This window comes from Neofelis nebulosa, chromosome 13 (genome assembly GCF_028018385.1).
Source record: "Neofelis nebulosa isolate mNeoNeb1 chromosome 13, mNeoNeb1.pri, whole genome shotgun sequence".
NCBI lineage: Eukaryota > Metazoa > Chordata > Mammalia > Carnivora > Felidae > Neofelis > Neofelis nebulosa.
Window position 1 is genome coordinate 971411 of NC_080794.1, and position 24424 is coordinate 995834.

A 24424-nucleotide genomic window follows, 5' to 3' on the forward strand; every position below is an offset into this window, starting at 1 on the left:
GAAATGTAATCAGTACATTACTTGACTCAGTGAACCATAAATATTCACATTGTCATTAAAGGAAAAAAATTTATACTGGGACAATATAGGCAGAGAAAGGAGTGTAAGTTACCCTAAATCCTTACCTTCCATAATAGAAAATCAAGAGGTGTCTAAAACCGGTAAATTAAGAGATAGCAACATACGATGTTACTTAGAAATATGGAAAAAAACACCAGAAGACACGGCTCAAAGACCTAAAGGGAGTTGCTTCTGGAAAGGAGGACAGAGGAGATGAGGGAGATAAAAGAACTATGTTTCATCACAACTCTTTTAAGCTGTTCAACTAAAACATTTGTGGGAAATACCTAGGGGCACCTGGGTGACTCCTTCGGTTAAGCATCTGACTTCGGCTCAGGTCACGATCTTGTGGTTCATGAGTTCGAGCCCCGCGTCTGGCTCTGTGCGGACGGCTCAGAGCCTGGAGCCTGCTTCGGATTCTGTCTCTCCCTCTCTCTCTGCCCCTTCCCCGCTCACGCTCTCTCTCTCAAAAATAAACATTAAAAATTTTTTTTAAAAGGAATACTCTAATAAAAACTAGAAAGTCTTATGGAACTGCATTACCTCATTGCTGGGTCCAGCAACTGAAGATGCTAGGGATTCTTCAAGGTCTTCTGCTAATATAGATGCATTTTCCCTTGATGTAATAGACACCAACCCACTGTTTCTAGAAAAAAGAATGGGAAGACCACCACAGGAACCAGCTCCTAAAATACTATCTCCTAAAAGAAAGAAAAATATACAAAAATACGTAACAAAACAAAAAAAATGTTTTCTAAAATCTACCACTCTAGGGGCACCTGGATGGCTCAGTCGAGTATCTGACTCTTGTTTTCGGCTCAGGTCATGATCCCAGGGGTGTGAGATTGAGCCCTGACAGCGCAGAGCCTGCTTGAGATTCACTCTTCCTCTGCCCCTCCCATGCACACACACTCTCTCTCTAAAAAAATAAAATACAATCTACCACCTTAAGCAAAAAAAAATTTTGCTATAATAAAAACATTTTTTTCCTTTACAATATTCCTACTCAGAACTCAGCTTTTTAAAAACTTCATTTGAGAGAGCGAGCGAATGAGCAGGGGGAAAGGGCAGAGGGAGAGAGAGAATCCCAGGCGGGCTCCACACCCAGTGTGGAGCCTGATGTAGGGCTCGATCCCACGACTGAGAGATCATGACCTGAGCCAACATCAAGAGTCAGATGCTCAACTGACTGAGCCACCTAGGTGCCCTGTATTTTTACTTACTAAGTAAGCCAAAGGGGAGGGGAAAAAAAAGTCTACGCTTGCTCAATGCCTTAATAACAATCTCCCTACCCAAAGTCAAGGCTCTTGTGTTTAAACTAGAAAATCTATGTTCCATCTTACTGCCCAACTTGGATTTTGCATTATGCCCAATCTCGTTAGATTAAAATTCCTAATTAGACTACCTACTTGGCTGTTTTTTTTTTCCACTCTTGGCTGGCTCCCCTCGCCCCCATTCCAGTCCCCCTGCTTGAGTCCAGCACCTGGGATTCTTCTTATCCAGAGATCTGGACAAACTTCCTTAAAGAACAGCAACTCAGGATAAGTTATTATAACTAGGAATAAGCAATTACTTCTCTTACCATTGGTTCTTTCCTTCCTGGCTTCTTCTGGAGAAAATGTTACTATTTTTTGCCCAAAACAGTTTGGGAATTTACTACCCTTTTGGTTTTTCCGTAGGGTTAGGACTTCAGCTACCACTGGTATCGTACAGAATGAATGTCTCAATAACACCTGGAGGTATCATGCTTAAAATAACACTTATGGAAAGACAATAAAGACTGCTAGGAATGACTAATGAGTCGTTAATCATCCTTTCTAAAGCTGATACTATACCTTGTGTATTAAAGACAATTTTCTCCCGAGGAAGAGAAAACTTCCCAGTTCCAGTGGAGCACACATAGACGGCACTCTCAGTATACAGATAAGCAGTCTGGTTTGAAAAGTTTGGGACCATCAGCCGACACATAATCAAGTCTTCAGACTGAAAATTAAAGATTATATTTAATGAGAATTAAATATAATATAAATTGAGAGAGAGAGAGACAGCATGAGCGGGGAAGGGGCAGAGAGAGAGGGAGACACAGAATCCGAAGCAGGCTCCAGGCCCTGAGCTGTCAGCACAGAGCCTGATGCGGGGCTCAAACCCATGAACCTGAGCCGAAGTCGGATGCTCAACCACCAGAGCCACCCCTGTTAAGGCATCATTATTTTTTTTTTTCATTTTCTTATTTTTTTTTCAATATATGAAATTTATTGTCAAATTGGTTTCCATACAACACCCAGTGCTCATCCCAAAAGGTGCCCTCCTCAATACCCATCAACCACCCTCCCCTCCCTCCCACCCCCCATCAACCCTCAGTTTGTTCTCAGTTTTTAAGAGTCTCTTATACTTTGGCTCTCTCCCACTCTAACCTCTTTTTTTTTTTTTTTTTTTCCCTTCCCCTCCCCCATGGGTTTCTGTTAAGTTTCTCAGGATCCACATAAGAGTGAAAACATATGGTATCTGTCTTTCTCTGTATGGCTTATTTCACTTAACATCGCACTCTCCAGTTCCATCCACGTTGCTACAAAGGGCCATATTTCATTCTTTCTCATTGCCACGTAGTACTCCATTGTGCATATAAACCACAATTTCTTTATCCATTCATCAGTTGATGGACATTTAGGCTCTTTCCATCATTTGGCTATCGTTGAGAGTGCTGCTATAAACATTGGGGTACAAGTGCCCCTGTGCCTCAGTACTCCTGTATCCCTTGGGTAAAATCCTAGCAGTGCTACTGCTGGGTCATAGGGTAGGTCTATTTTTAATTTTCTGAGGAACCTCCACACTGTTTTCCAGAGTGGCTGCACCAATTTGCATTCCCACCAACAGGGCAAGAGGGTTCCCGTTTCTCCACATCCTCTCCAGCATCTATAGTCTCCTGATTTAAGACACCATTATTAAACAATACTTACAATATTAAACAACTGCTTCCTGTCAGCTGCTTCCACTCTCATTTAGCTAAGGTTGCACAAAGGAACAAATCTAAGATGGCAAACAAAATGCAATGCCTAAACACTGGCTATTTAAAAATATTTCCAAGCCCCACAGATCAATCTCCTAAAAAGATTTGACCCTGCAATGGTTAAGACAAACAACTCGTATGAGTTGAGTTACTCATGAGTATGTTACTGTCATCTGTAATTTACGATAGAAATCTTACCTGAAAAGGTGGGTTATACTGAGTGACTTCTACAGTTACTACATCAGACATTTGGTGGCCATTATCTTCTACTGTTATCAGAGAGTAATAGATGAGACATGGATTGTCCGCCGGGTGCCATGCAGCTGCCAAAATCAGGAGCCCATCACTAATCAATGAGAAAGAAAGATCTATAGCTCTTTGGAAAACAGCTTGTCTTCTCATATAGTTAAATATACACTGACCATATGACCTAGCAATCCCACTCCTAGATATTTACCCAAGACAAACAGAAACTTAAGTTCACACAAAAACCTGTGTGCCAATAGGTAGAGTAGCTTTATTCGTAACTGCCTAAAACTGGAAGCTCAAGATCCTTCAGCTGCTGAACTGATGAGCCCTGGTAATTCTACACAGTGTGCCACTACTCAGCAGTAAAAAGGAAGAAACTACTGAATGAATGTCAAATGCATTATGCCAGTCTCAAAAGGCTCGAATACTATATAATCCTACTTATATGGCATTCTGAAAAGGTAAAACTCCAGCGACTGAAAACACATCAATAGTTGCCAGGGGCTGAAAGAAGAGGAGGGGTTGATTACAAAGGGGCACGAAGGAATTCTTGGGGTGACGGAACTATTCCTCTTCTTGACTGTATCCCAAATGAGTATGCATTTGTCAAAACTCATTGAATTATACACTAAAATGGATGAATTTTACTGTATATAAAATAAGCTCAATAAATCTGACTTAAAAAAACATCAAATTGGGGCATCTGGGTGGGTCAGTCAGTTAAGCGTCTGACTTCAGCTCAGGTCATGATCTCGCGGTCTTTGAGTTCGAGCCCCATGTCGGGCTCTGTGCTGACCGCTCAGAGCCTGGAGCCTGCTTCGGATTCTGTGTCTCCCTCTCTTTCTGCCCCTCCCCCGCTTACGCTGTCTCTCTCTCTCTCTCCCTCTCTCAAAAATAAACATTACAAAAAAATTTAAAAAAAAATCAAATCATCAAATTCAGGGGTTGGCAAAGCATAACCCTCAAGCTGCACTGTGCCCAAGTGAGTTTTTATAAATGAAGTTTTACCGGAATACAGCCACGTCCACCTATTTCTATACTGTCCATGGATGCTTTTGTGCTGTCACTGATTGAGTACAATAATTGCAGTGAAGGCCACAATGGCCCCCAAAGCCTGAAACAGCCAGTTTGGGGCCGTTCACAGAAAAGGTTGCCAAACCCTGGCCTAATCTGTTCTTTGAAGTTTACTTTGGTCCAGAAGAACATTTTGTTTTTAATTGTAATAGTCAGTTACAGAAATCTTCATGTGAAGACAAACCTTTTTCTCTCTTAAAGCTTCTATGTTCCTCTCAAGTCTATCAAAATTGTTGCCCTCAAAAAGAATTAAATGGTCTCTACCCTTAACCCCTCCGGAACTTTCAGTAGTGTTAATTATTAGCCACTTCCATTCAAGTCTCAGAAACATTAACAGGGGGGTAAGCGCCCTCTACTGACAACTAAAAACAAGAAACGGGGGGTGGGGAACCAAACAAAAAAACCAAGAAAGTGGCAGCCAGGGACTCAGTGACACACCACTCCAAACCAAGCAGTCCTAACGTGGCTCTGACTCCTTTTCCACTGTTTTCTTCACCCAATTCCTGAACCTTTATCACTTCTACTTGGACTCTTGAAAGAAATTTAAAAATATCGGTCCAAATTTGTAACATACGGGCAATGACCTGAAGAGCTAATACAGGACATGGAAGAATGTTACGCATAAAAAGGAACTAATGGATTAACGACCTAAATGTGAGACCTGAAATCATAAAACTCCTAAAAGAAAACACAGGCAGTAATCTCCGGGGCAGCAGCTTTAGCAACATATTTATGAGTATGCCTCTTCAGGGAAGGGAAACAAAAGCAAAATAAAGTTATTGGGGCTACAACAAAATAAAAAGCTTTTGCATGAGAAAAGAAACAATCAACAAAACAAAAAGGCAACTCACTGAATGGAATTTTGCAAATAATGTATCTGATAAACGGTCAGTATCTAAAATATGTGAAGACATACAACTTAACACCAAAAAACCCAAAAACCCAAAAACCCAATTAAAAAATGGGCAGAGGGCCTGAATAGACATTTTTTTTAATGTTTATTATTTATTTTTGAGGAAGACACAGTGTGGGAGGGAGAGAGGCAGAGAGAGAGGGAGACACAGAATCCGAAGCAGGCTCTAGGCTCCAAGCTTTCAGCACAGAGCCCAACACAGGTTCGAACCCACGAACCATGAGATCATGACGTGAGCCAAAGATGGATACTTAACCAACTGAGCCACCCAAGTGTCCCTGAATAGACATTTTTCTAAAGAAGACACACAGATGGCCAACAGCCATATAAAAAGATGCTCAACATTAGTAATCATCAGGGAAATGCATATCAAAACCACAATGAGATAATACCTTACACCTATTAGAATGGCTAAAATCAAAAAGACAAGCATTAACAAGTGTTGGTGAGGATGTGGAGAAAAAGGAGCCCTCAAACTCTGTTGGTGGTAATGCAAACCTGGTGCAGCCACTATGGAAAATAGTATAGAAGTTTCCTGAAAAATTAAAAATTGAAATACTATATGATCCAATAATTCCACTATTGGGTATTTATCCAAACAAAACGAAACCCTAATTCAAAAAGATATATGCACCCCTATGTTTATTTTATTTTGAGACAGAGAGAGAGAGAGAGAGCAAGCAGGGGAGGGGCAGAGAGAAAGGAGGACAAAGGATCTGAAGCGGGCTCTGTGCTGACAGCAGCGAGCCCGATGTGGGGCTCGAACCCACGAACGGTGAGATCACGACCTAAGCCAAAGTCAGATGCTTACCTGACTGAGCCACCTAGGCACCCCACCCCTATGTTTAATTCAGCATTGTTTACAACAGCTCAGATATGGAATCAACCCCAGTGCCCATTAACAAATGAATGGATAAAGACGACGGAATATTACCCAGCCATAAAAAAGAATGAGATCCTGCCATCTGTGACAACATGAATGGAACTAGAGGGTATTATGCTAAGTGAAATAAGTCAGACACAGAAAGACAAATACCATACAATTTCACTTACATGTAGAATCTTAAAAACAAAACAAATGAACAAAAACAAAAGAAGACTCCCCAGAAGGGAGGGGGGTGAGGGAATGGGTGACATAAAGTGGGCTAGGAAGTACAAACTTTCAGTTATACAATAAACAAGTCACAGAGATGAAAAGTATTGCCAAAACACAACACGAAAAAGGAACCGAGCAAGCTCCTGGAGAATACAGTCTTAAAAATACCAAGGACAGAGGTACAGTTGGTTACACCGATGATAAGACTCTACGTTGAAGTTACTTTAAAGACTGCCTCAGGGGGCCTCAGTGGCTCAGTCAGCTAAGTGTCGAACTCTTGGTTTCTGCTCATGTCATGATCTCACAGTTCATGAGTTCGAGCCCCGTGTTGGGCTCTGCACTGACAGTGTGGAACCTGCTTGGGATTCTCTCTCTCCCTCTCTCTCCACCTCTCCTTCTCTCTAAAAATTAACATTAAAAAATAAATAAATAAAAATAAAATAAAGACTACATCATTGGGTGATAAGGAGCGCCCACCGAGTCATGGAGACACATCTAACAGAACTCCTTAGAGAGTGGTGCTAGGCCAGGTTTGACATCTTTAGAAAAACATTGTCACATTCTAAAAACCATGAAGCTGTTTTAGGTAGTAGAGATGACAGAACAATAGATAATGAAAATTTTGCAAACCAGCGAAAATTTAACAAATTTTTATGTGAGTACATACATAATACATTTATGATTTAAAAAATCCAACTTCATATCTAGAATAATGCTATCTGAGGGGCACCTGGGTGGCTCAGTCAGTTAAGCGTCCGACTTTGGCTGAAATCATGATCTTGTGGTTCGGTTCATGAGTTTGAGCCCCACGTTGGGCTCTGGGCTGACAGCTCAGGGCCTGGAGCCTGCTTTGATTCTGTGTCTCCCTCTCTCTGCTACTCTCCCACTCGCACTCTGTCTCTCTCTCTCTCAAAGATAAACATTAAAAAAAAAATTAAAATGAATGGAATGGAATGGAATGAAATGAAGCTATCTGAGGGGAGCCTAGGTGGCTCAATCAGTTAAGGGTCCGACTTCGGCTCAGGTCATGATCTCATGGTTTGTGAGTTAGAGCCCCGCACTGGGCTCTGTGCTGACAGCTCAGAGCCTGGAGCCTATTTCAGATTCTGTGTCTCCCTCTCTCTCTGCCCCTCCCCGACCTGTGCCTCTCTCTCAAAAATAAATTAGCTTAAAAAATATAAAATAAATAAAATAAAATAAAATAAAATAAAATAAAATAAAGTAAATAAAATAATAAAATAAAATAAAATAAAATAAAATAAAATAAAATAAAATAAAATGAATCTGAGTTGTGTCAGTAATAATCTAGTAAAAGAATTTATAAGCCTGCTCACGGAAAATATAAGCCTTGGTTGCAAACCTGGCCAAAACGAGCAACAGATCAAGGAGCATCCATAAGCATTGGGAAGGCAAACACTATTCTTTTTTTTTTTTTTTTTAAGTTTTTTTGATGTTTTTATTTATTTTTGAGAGAGAAAAAGAGAGAGAGTGTGAGTGGGGGAGGGGCAGAGACAGGGAGACACAGAATCCGAAGCAGGCTCCAGGCTCTGAGCTGTCAGCACAGAGCCCGACCGGGGGCTCGAACTCACAAACCGTGAGATCATGACCTGAGCCGAAGTCAGACACTTAACCGACTGAGCCACCCAGGCACCTCAACAAACACTATTCTTAAATGAAGAAACATATGCAGACACAGATACTGCATATGGATCACTAGAGGGTCCAGAAGGAGAACAAGAGCCGTGTCTTGCAAACCCCACAAGCATCTTGTTAGCATGACAAAAATGGGGGAAAGGAGCTTCGGGTTTGGCCCAGTAGAGCAATTCCTAAGTATGTTTCTCTTTTCTGTTTTCAGCCCATGTCTCCATTCTGAAAAGTGTATGTGGAAAAATGTCTGCATCGTATGCCCACGTGGGTTGCGTCCTACCAGCAGTTCTAAATCTCTGAAAGTCTGGTAAAGATAAAGGAAAACAGATAAACTATATTTAATTGAACCATACATGAGAATTCAGTATATACTATTGTTTATACCTCTTTGATAGTTTATATAAGGTTTTCAGAAACTATAAAGAAGGATCTTACTGACATTCTCAAGAGCCTGAGAGAGAAAAATTATACAGCAAAACTATAATATCTTTCCAAGAAATAAGAATTTGTTCTACTAAATTAAATTACCCTAAAACACATAAAAACTGCCCTTAACTTCTGGTAAGTTGTGTTTTGAAGGATTCCAAGTCATACATTGGCACTGATTACGAACTTTCTCATGGAAGCCATGCTACGAATGATTTTTAAGTTCCATATCACCTTTGGTATTAAAACTAAGTAAGACAGGATATATTAACTTTATCAGACTAACCTGGGATCTTAAGCACCACTTAGAGCCTTGTTTCTAAGAGGAAATTCACTGGGACTATAAACTGAGTTCTAATGTGTATTGCCAAGACAAAACCTCACCCCACCTTCCTTTCTCCAATACAGCCACAAACACAGGCTTACTAAAGCAAAAGATGTGGACAAATATGCCTGGTATCTCCACTGAGAAGAGAAGAAGGACAGCACGGAGCACCCACAGCAGCAGGGAGGGCATTTCTTAGCACGAAGAAAGAGAAGCCCCAGCCATGAGAGCAGGAAAGATGAGTCTTGAACTAGGGCAGGCAAGTAATATAAGAATACACAGCTGAAGGCTGAGAACTGCCTACATTTGTCAAATGAACCAGCATCTCTAGATAAAAAACATAAAATCATTGAGTGAGGTATAACAGTATGAAAGGATTAGCATTAGAAGAACAGACAGCAAGACTGCTCATCATTTTATAATAAACATTATTTTCCCAAACAACGATCTATATTCTTTATGAGACAAACTAACTGCTTACCAGTTCTGCTTCAAATCCAAATACCGAACGTTGACCCCTTCTTTAATAGCTTCGTAGTTACTCTCAGATCCCTATGTGAAAACATCAATAACGTAAGTTCCTGGAGTGTAAGGATTTCTTTTCAACTTTGTATTCCCAGCACCTACTAAACAGTTCAAATAGTTATTAAATAAATAATGGATGCATTTTATTTATTTATTTATTTATTTTTAATTTTTTTTTTTCAACTTTTTTTTTTTTTTTTTTTTTTTTTTTTATTTTTGGGACAGAGAGAGACAGAGCATGAACGGGGGAGGGGCAGAGAGAGAGGGAGACACAGAATCGGAAACAGGCTCCAGGCTCCGAGCCATCAGCCCAGAGCCTGACGCGGGGCTCGAACTCACGGACCGCGAGATCGTGACCTGGCTGAAGTCGGACGCTTAACCGACTGCGCCACCCAGGCGCCCCAATGGATGCATTTTAAAAATTATTAGGTAAATCAGTGAGTTCCACTATTTCTAGAGATTGAATGCACCCTCTCTGTTTATCTGATGGCTAAAAACAGTGCATTGCAATGTCATCTAAATAATGAGAGAAACTAGCATTCTCATATAACCATAAATGTGAATTACAGAAATGAATATTATTGTTCCTTACCCAAATAGCATCAGTAATGTTTTCCTTCAGAGCTCTGTTTATATCCCAACTATGTGCTTGTTTTTCTGAAGAATCATCTAATTCCCATTTACTGATGTTTGAACTTGTCAGGCTATAAAAACTTGCTCTGTCTCTATCCCAAAGGACACTTGAAAGCTGTATGGAGAGAAGAAAAAGGTTAAGTTTATAGATTTTTTTTAGTTCTAATGTTAATGAACTATTTTTCTGAAATCTAAATTTTATATATTTTGTGAGTATTCTATTAGTAATCTTAGCAGAATTCTTCATTTAGGATTCAAAGAAAGGAGTGATCCTCAAATGGACCTTGAAAGCCAGGTCAGATTTTCATAGGCAGAAATATGAAAGCAGACAGCCCACAAAGAGCACAGTTGGGAGTTAGGAAAGTTGTTAGGTCTTTCAAAGAGCAACCAGCACATTGGAAATAATGCTCAATGTTACAAGTAGAAATAATGCTCAAATGAAACATGAGGGACACACGGCAGAGAGTCGGGAATATGAGTTTGTAAACCTAGTAAGCAAGGGAGATATTCTCAATGGCTTTTGAACTCAAGAGCTGTGTTACAGGAAAGTGAATGTGGCAGGGATGTGTATAGTTAGTTACATGTAGGCAGATTATTTTGCCTTTTCAAGTATACACTTGGTTATGAAGTACAGACGTGTTTTTTTTTTAAGGTGGGCACACGACTGTTTTGAGCTGAAGCCCTAATTTTCTCCATTTCTCTTGTCACCATGATTCTGGCCACTAATGGGTAAGGAGGTTGACGGTGAGTGAACGGAACTGGCACCAAGAGCTTAGGGGAAATTTAGCAAGAGTACAGATTAGGGCATAACAATGGAAGCAAAAGACAGGGATGAAAATGAGACATGACAGAAATCAAATCTACAGTATCTGGTAAGTAAGAAGGAGACAGAGACACACACACACACAATCAAGGTTTATACCTGGGTCGCTGAAAAAACAGGGTCATGGACAGAAATAAACAGGTCAAAAGAGAAGTAAGTTTTATATACACTTTTGGTATAGAAAATGGGAGAGAAAAAGGAATATGGTCCATTTGTTTTCAGACAGGTCAGGTTTTAGGTTCAAAGAGCATCAAGAAAGCAGATGATGAGAGCAACCTGAAGTTAGAAGGGAAGAGCACAGTAGAAAGAAAATGTGCTTTCCATTCTAATGTGCCTGGGCACGGAGTCGTTACATAACCTCAGGCAGCTTACATGACATCCCTGAGGCCGTATTCTCATTGGCAAACTGGGGAGAAAGCTCTCTCCATCATAGGTGATTGTAATTGTTACTTGAGATAACAAATACAGAGCACCCACCATACTCCATAAATGTGAGCTCCCATCCGCCTCCCTTCACTAGTCCAGAGCCTGAGGCACAAGCCCAACCAACAGACCCAGATTTGAGTCATCCACACAAACAGCTGCAGTAATGGGAGTGAACACACTTTTGGTTAAGTCTAAAAAGCAAAACTGGTCCTTAAGCACATTTATAATTTTACCAAACAGTTTTAATTCGAAGATTCAAAAGAATCCATATGATTTATTTAAGAATATTACAGTTACAGTGTGAGAGGGTTAGTATGGCATCTCATTTGATCACAATAAATATGCATCATTGAAAAGATCAAAGGTTTTATTTCACATACACTAGTGTTCATATGGAGGCAATATCAACTTCATAGGAAACTTCCAACTTAATGATTTCATGAAGAAACAGGCTCATAAAACAACGTCATTTCATCAACTTACGATGAGATCAGTACTTGGAGATAAAATCCCCAAAAGAGAAGAAACCTTCCGACCAATTCCTGAAAGCATGCCTTGTCCCTGAGGCAGGATATGTTGATGAATCTTTCCTAAACTTTCAGGTATCAGTCGAATCAGCTGGCTTCCCAATGAGGACAAAATAAAACTTTCTCCCTATGAACAAATATTGTGAAATTCGTTAAGTAAGCTTCTATAACTAAGATGAAGAACATTAACAAAAAATGCTTTGATACAGAGATAAATGATCTAGCATCTCCCTTAAAACAGATTTAAAAGAATAAAAGAAAACTTTATTAAAATGATTTACTTACGAATCCATTCACATAATACTACTAATTCTACATAGGAAACCTTCAGTTGCAATTCTGTTTTTTTCATTGAGTGTCTGAATTCTGACTTTTAAATTACAGGTTCATCACATTACAGGTTCAACAAATCAAGTACCACATTTTATTCTTTGGTCGACCTACAGAGTGTATTTTAGCAAACCAGACTTCATAACGTCTAAGGGCTTCAAAGCCACCATCAGAAAATATTTCTGAAAGAAATGAATACCGCTGGCTACTATCCGATACTGGTATTTCAGAGTCTTAGGAGAAGGGCTTTCCTTTGCCCAACTGTTCAAATCCTAGACCCTTACGTTCTTCTCTTGGCTCCTGAATTCCTCTCTGGCCTGTACGGTCTATTCAAAACCCTGTATTTTTAGTTGTTCACATCTCACTTCCAAGTCAAATTACAGCTTTCCAATAAATATAAAAGAATATCTATTGTATACCTGCACTGCTGTTAGGAAACTGTAAGTCTTATCACCTCCTAAATCCACGAAGGTCTCTGTGTAGATGTCTTCACTGGCGAGGCTTGGCCAATAGCGGATGGATCCTTCTCTGGTGGCAACCATGACAGCAACAGCCTTGAAACAAGATCATAACGCTCAGCAATCACAGTAAAAAGAAGGACCCTAAAACTAGCAATCTGGTGACACTGATAAAAAGAAAACAGGGCAATTTATTATTTAAGAGAAATTAGGAGGGAAAAACCACCTCTTTTTTTGTATTTTAAAAATTATCACACTATAAAATGGACTTTCTTTTCCTTTTGCTGTGCAGTTCTATAACTTTTAACACACACAAAGATCCACGTAACTACCACCACAATAAGAATACAGCACAGTTCCATTAACACCCAAAACTCCCTAGTGCTATCTATCCCTTTATGATCAGACCTTTCCCCTATCCTAACCCTGGCAAGCACTATTTCCATCATCATAGTTTCATCTTTCTGAGAATGTCAAGCAAATGAAACTATACAGAATGTAACCTTTAAGCACTAATTGATCTCACTCAGCATGTCTCTGAGATACATCCAGGTTGTCACTTGTATCAAGAGCTCATTCCTTTTTACTGCTGAGTACTATTCCATTCTATGGATGAAGCCATTCGTTTATTCATTCACTCGCTAAAGGGCATTTGGGTTGTTTCCACCTTTGGCTATCATAAATAATGTGATATGAATGCTGTAACATTCATGTACTGTTTTTTGTGTAAACGTAAGTTTTAATTTCTCTGAGGTAAACAGCCAAGAATGGAACTGTTGGGTCAAAACAGCAAGTGTATTTTAACTACTAGAAAGTGAAAGTCAAGTAGCTGTACCACTTTGCGTTCCCACCAACAATGCACAATTTCCAGTTGCTCTACATCCTTGTCAGCACTTGCCAGTTCAAGTACTTTGTATTTCAGCCACTGTAAAATGTAGTACTGTGATATCTCACTCTAGTTTTGATTTGCATTTCTCTAATGACTAATGATGTGAACATCTCTGTGACATCCTTACATCCTCTTTGATAAAGTGTCTGTTCAAGTCCTGTGCCCTGTTTTTAAACTGCATTGTTTGTTTTCTTATTAAGCTTTCAGAGTTTGTTTTACATTCTAGATAGAAGTCCTCTGTTGGATATATGACTTGGAAAGATTCTCTCCCAGTCTGTAGCTTGTCTCTTCATTTTCTTGTCAGTGTCTCTGACACCAAGTTTCTAATTTTGATAAAGTCTGCCTTATCTATTTTTTTCTTTTATGAATCATGCTTTCGGTGATTTCCCAAAACTCTTTGTCTAACGCCACGTCATGATTTTCTCCTGTTTTCTTCTAAACATTTTACATCTAGACCTATGATCCATTTTGAGTTAACCTCTGTATACGGTATGAGGTGTTTTTTTGTTTTGTTTTTTGCATAAGGATGCCCAATGGTCCCAGCACCATTTGCCGCAAAGACTACCCTTACTTCACTGACTTGCTACTGCAGCTCTGTTAAAGACCAAAGGGACACCTCTTTGTTGATCTGTATCTGCACTCTCTATTCTGTTCAGTTGCCCTTAGGTGTCTACCTCTTTGCCAATACTAGTATCTTGATTCCTGTAGCTTTACAGTTATGTCTCTGAATCAACTTGGATAATGTTGATTGGATAATTCCTCCAATGTTACAACTTCCCTTATTTAAATTAAAAAAAAAAAAATACACACACACACACACACACACACACACACACACACACATCAAGCATTTAAGTCACCTACCTGAGTAGAATGTGCTTCACCTGAGGTAGCAGAATAAGAGAGAGCCACCAAGTCAGCACTCCAGTGGAAGTCACTTGGTGGCAGCTGAAGCTCTTTGCAAACAGATAACTAAAGAACAAACCCAAACAAAAAAAAATCTTTCACATCAAACCGATTCTTTGCATATGCACCCCGACTTCATGATTTCCCTTCCCTGTACATTTCAGAATCTGAGTCATTGCTGGAAATATCATTCTACAAACGTACTTTTTTCTCACATCTTTTTGATCAGCTTTTCATCAGGCCCTTCAGTCATTTTAAAGCAAAATATTTTAAGAGATATAGAATCAGAAAAACTTAAGAGCTAGACCAGACTCTGAACATCAACTAGCCCAGTATCTTTCTAGACTAAAAAAAGTCTGCAAGACTTAAGAGAAGTCATACTTCCCTTAAAGAAGTATGTAGGCTTCCTATGGAATTTTCCCAGTCTAGTCTTGATTTATTTGACATCTAAAATCAGCATGACTACAGAGCAATTAATTATACCAAGGTGTCTAGAAAATATTTCTTAGCCTCAGCCAAATATCAGGCTCCTGCTGCTAACTCTTCATGGCCCCCACAACTTTCCCTCACCTATGCTCTTAACTACAAATACTATCTTCTAGGCAGAAGTACAGAGGCCAGCAGACATGAAGAGTTTAAGTAAGCAAGAATCCCCAGGTCCAACAGAACGATGGCCCAGTAACAGTGACCAGTGAGTGGTTGCAAGAGAGTATGCCTCATCTGGAACAGACAGGAAAATAGGTTGCTGAGGATAAGTTCCTAGAAACGCAAATGATAATCCCATGTGAGAAACCGACAACTGAAAGTTAAACTAGCAATTGCTAAAATTGGTATCATTTTTTTCCCATTAAACACCATTCAGTAGACTCAGTGAATCATAGTCCTATCTTAGAAATATATAACCTCAGGGGCGCCTGGATGGCTCAGTCAGTTAAGCATCCGACTCTTGATATCAGCGCAGATCATGACACCAGGTTCATGGGATTGAGCCCAGCATCAATCACGTGGGACTGAGCTCTGCACTCAGCATGGAGCCTGCTTAAGATTCTCCCTCACTCTCTCTCTCAAAAGAAAAAAATTAAAAAAAGAAATAAGCTCAGTTCATTAGCTAATGTGGGCAGTATTTATTCTTCAACTTCATTAGGCAGACTGGCATGGCATTCATAACACTCACTAAAAATTTTAATAACATGGATCCTATTTAAAATTATGAAAGGGGAGAAACTTTTTTTCCCAACATAAAAATGTGAATGTATGCTCTGTAATTCATACCACTACGAAAATGCAAATCTAATGAGTAAATTCAGATTGTGTCCTCCAACAACTCTAAAAATTTAGAGTAAAAATTAAGAGCCAACTGGTAATCCTTTCCTCTTCTCCTTCTAGCTCTCTCAAGAGCCATTACCTTAGTAATAGGTGACAGAGCAATCTTCCAAATAATGAGTTTCTCTTTGCAGACCAGACAAGCCCATCCACCTTCATCTATGTGAACAGTCAGCTGATCATCAACTAAAAAAAAAAAGTACATAACTTACATATTTAACCTCAAAGAACGAGTAAGAAAAACTGTAACAACAAAAAAAAAGAAACAGAAAAGAAAAACTGTTAAAATTCCTTATACCAAGATCTTCTTTATGGATACATTCTTTATTGAAAAAAAAAAAAGTAATTACCACAGATAAAAAAGATTCATTCATATGAAAAAAATGCCCTTGAGTAATTCAAGAGTTAGAGTTATTAATATCCAAAACAAGAGAGCCATTTAACTTTGATAACCACTTTTAGCCTTTTATATTTTGGCCTTAGGTTTACTATCTTTTAATAGTGGCCATAAACAAGTATCTTACTTTCTACAATATTTAGTAACATTCATAATTTTATTTTGATACAGCAATGCAAATAATAATCTCTCTCATTAAATATATAAAGAATTTCAAGAAAAAATTATTCCTTCAAAAGAACATGACTTTCAAATACCTTCTTTAAAAGTTTGATAAATCACTTCATTATACGTAGACATCAAGGGTTGCATTCCATAGTAAGTGACAAAACTAAATTAGTATATTGCTGTCATAAGCACTGGTGGTAAACCTCAGTTAAGTGTGTTAGCCCTGGAAACTTAATTAATTTGATCTCTGCTCTTTGCCTAAAGCAGGGTAGAAGGGCAAAATAAAAGGCATCAATAATCTACAAGCTAAAATACTAAATCATGCCTAGGCTAAGTGTGGGCTTTTGCTGAACTAGAGTATCTGTTCAATATTTTCATTTCCTGAAAGCAATATAGCAGCTCCAAAGACTCTACTGGTAAACCTGTGGGGTCCCTGACTTAACACACAGCACTTGGTAGGTTTCCATATTCGGAAAAGTTCTTCAAGTTTACACACCCTTAAGTTTACACATCTTGATTTTGAGGGACTCTCTCCTCTGAGGCTGTGTACTATTTGTTATTAACAGTCTGGTGGCATGAACCAGGAGTATGTTAAAAGGTTTAAATACTATTTGAGCTGAAATTTTTAGAGGACTAAAGAAAAATATAATACATGCTATATATAATTAAAACAAGAAAAGTACATGATGGAGGTTACAGTGGAAGTTTAGTTGTCTGGAAACCTCTGTACCTGGGTTCCCAAGGTCTCACAGGCAAGATACGTAGTTCAAGTTGATGAGAAATATTCCTTCTAGAATGGAGTACTTTAAACTTATTTGACCATCATTCACAATATGAAATATATTTTATATCATGATGCATTCACATGTAATTTAAGTAAAACACACAAAACTTATGTAACATTATGACATAAAACGCACTCTGATGTTTTGCTTTCAATTTTTTTAAGTGCTGGCCATGAACCACTAAACTGATTTCAGTCACTACCTACAGTTTGAAAAACACTGTTCCAAAAAAATCACAGAAATCTAGAATTGAATCATAAATAAAAATGACTTGGGCAGATCATGGAGGATGCTGTGAACTTTGTTCTGCCAGTCACCCAACCCCTTATCCTTACTGTTGCCTTTCTGACGCTTGCGTGACTGCATCTTCCAAACTCCCACTCTAATTCTCTGCCAACAGAATCTCCTGAAGGTACTTTACGCTGATAACATAAATGTGTACATATAGCCTCTGGGATACTACAAAGGATCCAGAAATGGAGGTAAGACTTGATCTTACAATAACGTTATTATACCCATACTCATAACATGACGGAGTGGTTATTATACCCATACTCATAACATGACACTCGCAATCAAATTTTGAAATTGGACTGAGTTTTGCATATGCAGTGTTTACGACCACTGAAGAAGTAATCTGTGCTAACAATGGACTCATTCTGCTTCTCAAATTTATTATATTTTGCAATTCATGGAAAACCAAATGTTACCTGTTTCTACCCCATTTAAGTGAAGGTATACCAGAAAAAGCACAAATTTCAATCTCGGACCCAGGGACAGGCTTCATTCTGAATTGCTAATATAGGCAAATGGAAATGACACTCACCTTCAGCCAATGTTAGGGCTTCCATTACTTTAACAGGGAGAGAAGATCCAAATGTTTTCACATCATAGTTCATAGACTCAGTTACACAGTGGTGTGGCAGTATTCGTGTAGGTGTTCCTCTAAAGAAAAGAGACCATACAACTTGCATCATATTTAAAATTTTCCGTTATGCTTACTTTTATGTACTATTTTCATATAAAGAAAAGATCTTTGATAAACAAGAAAAAAAATGAGCTGTAGCAGTAAAAGAAAACTCTGGCTCATGTGTACTGTGTAAATATATTTTACATTAAAAAAAGACTGACAGGATATAGGAAAATTTGGCTTCTGACTCTTATGCTCTAGTAATCAGATGCATGCTCCATTCACTTAAACTCTTTATATGACTGTATCCTTCGCTATGTAATACAAAGGTTGGACTAGATCAGCATTTTCCAAATTGTGGGTCACTGTGAGGGTCTCAATTAACATTTCTGAAAAATAAAATAGAATATAAACTAGAATTTATCCTACACTGTGGCCAAAAAGTTTTACAAACATTGGATTAGATCATCTTTCAGCTCTCATCAGCTCTGGAATTTTTTTTTTAATGTTTATTTGTTTTTGAGAGAGAGAGAGAGAGAGACAGAGCACAAGTGGGGGAGGGCGGAGAGAGAGGGAGACACAGAATCCAAAGCAGGCTCCAAGCTCCGAGCTGTCAGCACAGAGCCTGACGCAGGGCTTGAACTCACAGACCATGAGATCGTGACCTGAGCCGAAGTCAGATGCTTAACCACCTGAGCCACCCAGGTGCCCCTAGAATTTTTTTTAATTGAAGTATAACTGACACACGTTACTTTAGTTTCAGATGTACAACATGGTGATTCGAAACTCTATGCTATGCTCACAAGGAGTTACCATCTGTCACCACGCAACCCTATTACAGTACTGTTGACTATATTCCCTAGGCTGTACTTTTCATCACCATTATTTACCCATTTCCTAACTGGAAGCCTGTACCTCTCGCTCCCCTTCACCCATTTGGCCCTCATCAGCTCTAGGATTACATGAAATCTACCAAATTTCTGTACTTAAGAAATTAAATAGGGTCATGAGTATCTGCTGTTACCTGTTCTTTAATAGCAGATACAGTGTAGAAATTAGATCTTTTCACCTTGTCAACATTCAAAAAATAATGTAAAGTTACCAGTATAAAATTTATTCCATCTCTTATCATGAGGATTAAGTGAGCTTTGTTTCTTGAGAGTATTACAACAAAGATTTTTCTTTAAATGATCACTGGAAGGTAAAAAGAGATTTGAAACAAAACGCATTAAATAAAGTACAGCTTTACTTTTCTCAAAGGTAGTAAAAAAAACACTGACAAGATCACCACTTTGAAGAGCACTTTCGAGATGTAAAAGTCAAAGATGCAGTGAATTCTTTAAAAATCATGTCTCCTTGGAGCACCCGGGTGGCTCAGCGGGTTAAACAACCGAATCCTCTTTTCTGCTCAGGTCATGATCTCACCGTTGGGGAGTTTGAGCCCCACATCGGGCTCTGAGATGACAGTGTGGAGCCTTGGGATTCTCTCTCTCTCTGCCCCTCCTGTGCACACTCTCTCTCAAAGTAAGTAAAATAAACTTAAAAAAAATTAAAAATCGGGGCGCCTGGGTGGCTCAGTCGGTTAAGCGGCTGACTTCGGCTCAGGTCATGATCTCGCCTCCGTGAGTTCCAGCCCCGCGTCGGGCTCTGTGCTGACAGCTCAGAGCCTGGAGCCTGTTTCAGATTCTGTGTCTTCCTCTCTCTGACCCTCCCCTGTTCATGCTCTGTCTCTCCCTGTCTCAAAAATAAATAAAACGTTAAAAAAATTTAAAAAAAAAATTAAAAATCATTTCTCCTTTAAAGTATTGCAAGCATCTATAGATAAATTTTAACTATAAGTTCAAGACCCAATATTACACTTTTCTTGCAAAGGAAAATTTTTTTTTCGTAGATGAATTCGTAGATGAACTACTCAGAAACATGTTACCTTCTAAAGTTCTAGATTAATTATGAAAGCGGGATGCAGAGTATGGTTTAAGGAATGACGTGGACTGATGTGCCACACTTTTTATTTGGGAACAAAACTACTATTCTTATCTCACTGCTAGGAAAGACTTTCCCCTATTAATTTAGCTGCAAAGATAACTTCATTTGCTAAAAGTCATGTAATTATCAGTCAGCAGATATTAATGGCAGTAACTATGTTAGGCATAACATCACTTTCCAGAATTGGAGATCCTCATTCCCACCGTCGTCGAGGGTTTTCGTATTGATTCATTTGGCCTTAAGAGAAGCAGGCTCAGGTCGCCTATTATTGCCATTTCACCAGATGAATCATGACTGACTTACAATGGAAGACGGGGGTAGTAAGGAGGCAGGTAACCACTGACTGAAATCCAATTTGTTCACTTATACACAGAGGTAATTCCATGAAAAGTGCAAAGTGAAGGCTTAAGCGATGAATTAAACTGAGGCTCGCAAAGATGGCGAAGGTCTAGTTCCCCCAGCCTTGGCATTACCTCCCCGCCCCCTCCTCCGCGTTCCGAAGGCGTCTGGAGACACTACCCCATCAGGCCCACTAAGTCTATTGTTCACCAGACCCAACCGGGGACGATCACCTACCGCGAGCTCAGCGAGCTACGCCGGCCGACCGGCGAAAAGAGCGCCGGGGAGCTGACTGCAGACCCCAGGGATAGACCTTTCCTGCTTGTCGCCCGGGGCGTGGAGCCCGGCCCGACTCCGGCCAGCGGGCCCCTTCGAGTCCCGGGCCCCGGTGTCCGCGGAGAGGAGACGGCCGGGAACATGACGGAAAGGAGAGGCGACGGATACTCCGCCTGTCGGGCTGAAACTCGGCTCGCGCGCGGAGCTTGAACACCCGGGAGCGGGAGGGCGCGCGCTGATGACGTTAAAAGCACGGCGCCGAGCCGCGGGGCGTGGTCGAGGTGGCGGGGGAGAGCGCGCGGTCAGACGTCAAAGGGCAGCGCCGAGGCGCGGGGCGTGGTGGGGGCTGTTTGGAAGGGGGCGCGCCGTAATGACGTCAGAGGGTAGGGTCCCGCCGCGAGGCGTGATCACAGCGGTGACTAGTGTGGAGGGTTCTAGGCAGCTGGCGGGTGTCTCTAGCCTCCGGAGAAGTGAAACTGGAAAGCCAGGTGCCCTTCTCGACTCCGGTGGGTGGGGCTGGCCCGCTAGCACCCTGAAGGCAAAGCCTCTCTGCACGCTGGTCTTTTCTGAGCCTCTTGGGGAACTGGAAAGTGTCCGTCGCTGAGAAGGGAGAAAAACCGAAAAGCTGTCACTGGTTTCACTCTTAGCGTTGTATTTGTTGGTCTCTAGGTTTGTCATTCCCCATTCAGCCCCGCACTGTCTCATCCACGCTAGTAACACCCCAAGTCCACCTCTATCCCGGATCTTGGTCAAAAACTGAGGGCTCCTAACACTTTGCCCTGCATGTCCTGCAGACTCCTCACAATACACCTGCTAAATTCTTGTTTTCCTTTTGGACCCCTCTCCTACCACCTCTGCCCTACTTGGTAAAATTGGCCGATCACCCAAGTCAAAAATAAGAGCGCTACCCTAGAGTCATTCACACTTCCCGCCACTGCAACAGGCTGGTACACTGTGGCTCCTGAGTACAGTCCATGGATGTCAGCCTCCCGCAGTGTATGGTGGGGAGGGCCAGTGAAACAGTAGATACTCAGGACTATGCCTTGGGGGCAGCGGAGTGCTTCTTTATCACTACCGAGGATGCGACATTTTCCTAGTGGCTGCCATTTCCTAATTAAAAAAAAAAAATTCATTTCCTTACTTTGGGCCTCATTTTAAATAGTATAGTCTCTCATACGGGGAAATCAAGAAGGAGGGGATAGCGTAGTGCGGTGGCTCTCACACTCAAGGGTGCTTCATCAACTGGAGGGCTTGTTAAGCCGCATTGCTGCCTACCCACAGCGTCTGAGTCCTAGGTCTGGGCTAAGGCTTGCGTGTTTACATTTCTAACAAGTTTCCAGGTGTTGGTGATGCTGCCATCTGGGGACATTTTGATAACGACTGGTGTAGTAATTGAGTGCATAGACTCGAATCAAATGGGACTTGCTTCAAATCACCTCTGCTATTTGCTGTCTGTGTCACCTTTTTGAGCCTTTATTAGATTACGAATAGTACTCACTTGTGAGAATTAGATAATATAGATATGACTATATTTGTGGATGTCAAAAAACACAAACATAGTGAGGGCAAACAAGCTGAAAACCAGCATTTCCAATAAATAATACTCTTTAAAGAAAATCAGTAAGAGAAAGCAAGCTACCCCAATAGGAAAAGATGGAAATGTACGAAGGGCATGAGCTAGCATTAAGTCAAAGACTACAAATGACCAAAAACAATGAAAAGGTCTTCAACTTCACTAGTAATTATTAAGAGATGCAAATCAAACCATCCATCAGTATTATTTGCCAGTTGAATTAGCTGGAAGGTTTTAAAAAATGAAAATAGCTCATGTTGAAAGGCTGTGGGGGGAAGAGGCGCTGATGTATACACTTCTGGTGAGATTTTTATACGTTAGTACAGTCTTTTAAGCAGACAGTCTATCAAAAAGCCTTATAACTTGTATGTGCTCCTTAAACTTGGCAATTAGAAATTTATCTGAAGTTTTAGAAGTTTATCTGAACAAATCACATCATAACAAAGATAGTATTGTTTATAATAGCAAGGAATATAGAAGGATACCCAATGATAGATTTATAGTATATTCGCATTATAGAATTCTATATGGTTAAAAAGACTACATGTAGATATGTGTAATGAATACTTAAAGGATATAGGAAAATATCAAACTTTAAAAAGCAGATTGGTCAAAAAATAGTATGTCCAATACGAGCCCATTTTTTTTTTAACTGAAATAAAGTACCTCCTAAGTATAGACATGTAAGTATAAGTGTGAGATGCTCAACCTCAACCCGTTCCTCCCTTCTGTACACCCTTCCTAAAGTACTGCCCTTCCAGTTAAGACCAAACTTTGATTTATGTGGTAGTAATCACTGCAATGAACAAGAGGATAGTAGCCAGAACTACATCCCGTGACTGTGGCGGAATTGTTAGACTTCCATTATCACCAACATAATGGTGATAATATTAAAATGGAAAGGCAGGGAAACAATGGAGAACTCATCATGGAAATCATCCATGCCCCAGCCAGTGTCCAAGGTATTCATTTAATTGCCCTCTAATGCCAGTGGAACTTCTTGAGAGAATGCTAAATTTCGTTGCAGCTTTCCAAGTCCTTCGAGCGGGGAAGCACGCATATTGTTTCCATTAGTTCTGCAGTCAGCAAGCTGTCAAGGGCCAGAGAGCACCTGCTTGCAGGCCGTACGGTCTGTTGCAACTGCTCACAAGTTGGCTGTGGTCCAATAAAACTCTGTTTATGGACACTGAAGTTTGAACTTCAGAGAACTTTGATGTGTTATGAGATGTTTTTCTTTTGAATTTTTAAAAACCATTTAAAACTGTAAAAACCATCCTTAGCTTGCAGGCCGTATGAATCAGGCAGCAGGCTGCACTTTGGTGACCCACAGGTTAGTTTCAGGAGGGGGGCACTGGTCCTTTATTAGCATAGGACCTAACAAAATAGAGGATGATCAATGTTTCTCGAATGAGTTGAATGAATAGATTACCATGCTACCATGATGTATAAATCACGGAGAACACCCCCAAAGGAACATTTACAAGGTAGTTGTCCTATACTCCTTTCATTAATATACTTAATGTTTTATAACATTTACGTTTGTTTTATTTTCTAGCCACTTTGGCATTTTTATGGAATAAAATGGATTTCCCAAAACAGAGCCCTAATTTATAAAACTGTATTTGCAAGGGTTTAGCCTATAACGGTTTATTTAGCTTGTGATTGTTCCCTGAGCAGCAGTCAGGTCCGCGGTCAGAGAAGGCCTTGCACATAGAGATGAGCCTGGGAGGGCGGACAACAAAATGTTAAGCTCATTAACGTGATATTTTATCTTCACGTGTAAAATTTCAGGTGACTAAAATGTCCTTTTTTGCTTATTTTCTAAATTGCCCCTATGAATATACACATCCTTCCATGGCTGTCCATACATGTAGGATGAAAACTAAGATTTTCAGCATGATATTGAAGGTCCCCCCGCCCCCGCCATGATCCGGCTCCTATTTGTCTAATTTTTTCTTGTATATGGCATCAACGCTGAATTAATTACAACTTGCCTATTCTTATTTCCTCTTCTGTGAAAAGGGGACGATAGGTATTTATTTAAATTACAGGACCGTCAAAGTATCAAACGGGGTAACTCGTGCAAACACTCAGGAGACAAAGCGGTAGGAACCACCACGGTATGGGCAGCGACACGTCTGTGATATTTAGCTAGCTTCTTGTAATTAATTTTTATCTGCCTCATCTCTCCTTCTGAACAGAAGCCCCTTGAGGGCAGGTGCTAATCTGTCCACTCCATAGCACACAGTTCCTTGTCCGTGGTAGGGGCAGGGGATACTTATTTCTTGCACGGAAGCAACTAATTACAATGTTTCTGTGGGACTACTGACAATACTGGTTCCCCCTTTAGCCC

At 40.1% G+C, this 24424-nt stretch overlaps 1 protein-coding gene across 3 annotated transcripts in view; it reads right to left on the reverse strand.

Annotated features, from left to right (window-relative positions):
- NUP133 (nucleoporin 133) overlaps positions 1-20734 on the reverse strand; it is a 56885-nt gene extending 36151 nt beyond the window's left edge. For all 3 annotated transcript variants that reach the window (XM_058696089.1, XM_058696090.1, XM_058696088.1), the window contains exons 1-11: positions 20460-20734; positions 17814-17932; positions 15720-15823; positions 14273-14380; positions 12481-12615; positions 11688-11858; positions 9915-10070; positions 9279-9349; positions 3266-3413; positions 1896-2043; positions 604-761 (exon numbers count right to left, since the gene is read on the reverse strand). In XM_058696089.1, the coding sequence (XP_058552072.1) occupies positions 604-761; positions 1896-2043; positions 3266-3413; positions 9279-9349; positions 9915-10070; positions 11688-11858; positions 12481-12615; positions 14273-14380; positions 15720-15823; positions 17814-17932; positions 20460-20641 (1500 nt within the window). In that variant the 5' untranslated portion in view covers positions 20642-20734. The remainder of the gene's footprint in view (positions 1-603; positions 762-1895; positions 2044-3265; positions 3414-9278; positions 9350-9914; positions 10071-11687; positions 11859-12480; positions 12616-14272; positions 14381-15719; positions 15824-17813; positions 17933-20459) is intronic.
- Between the last annotated feature and the right edge of the window lie 3690 nt (positions 20735-24424).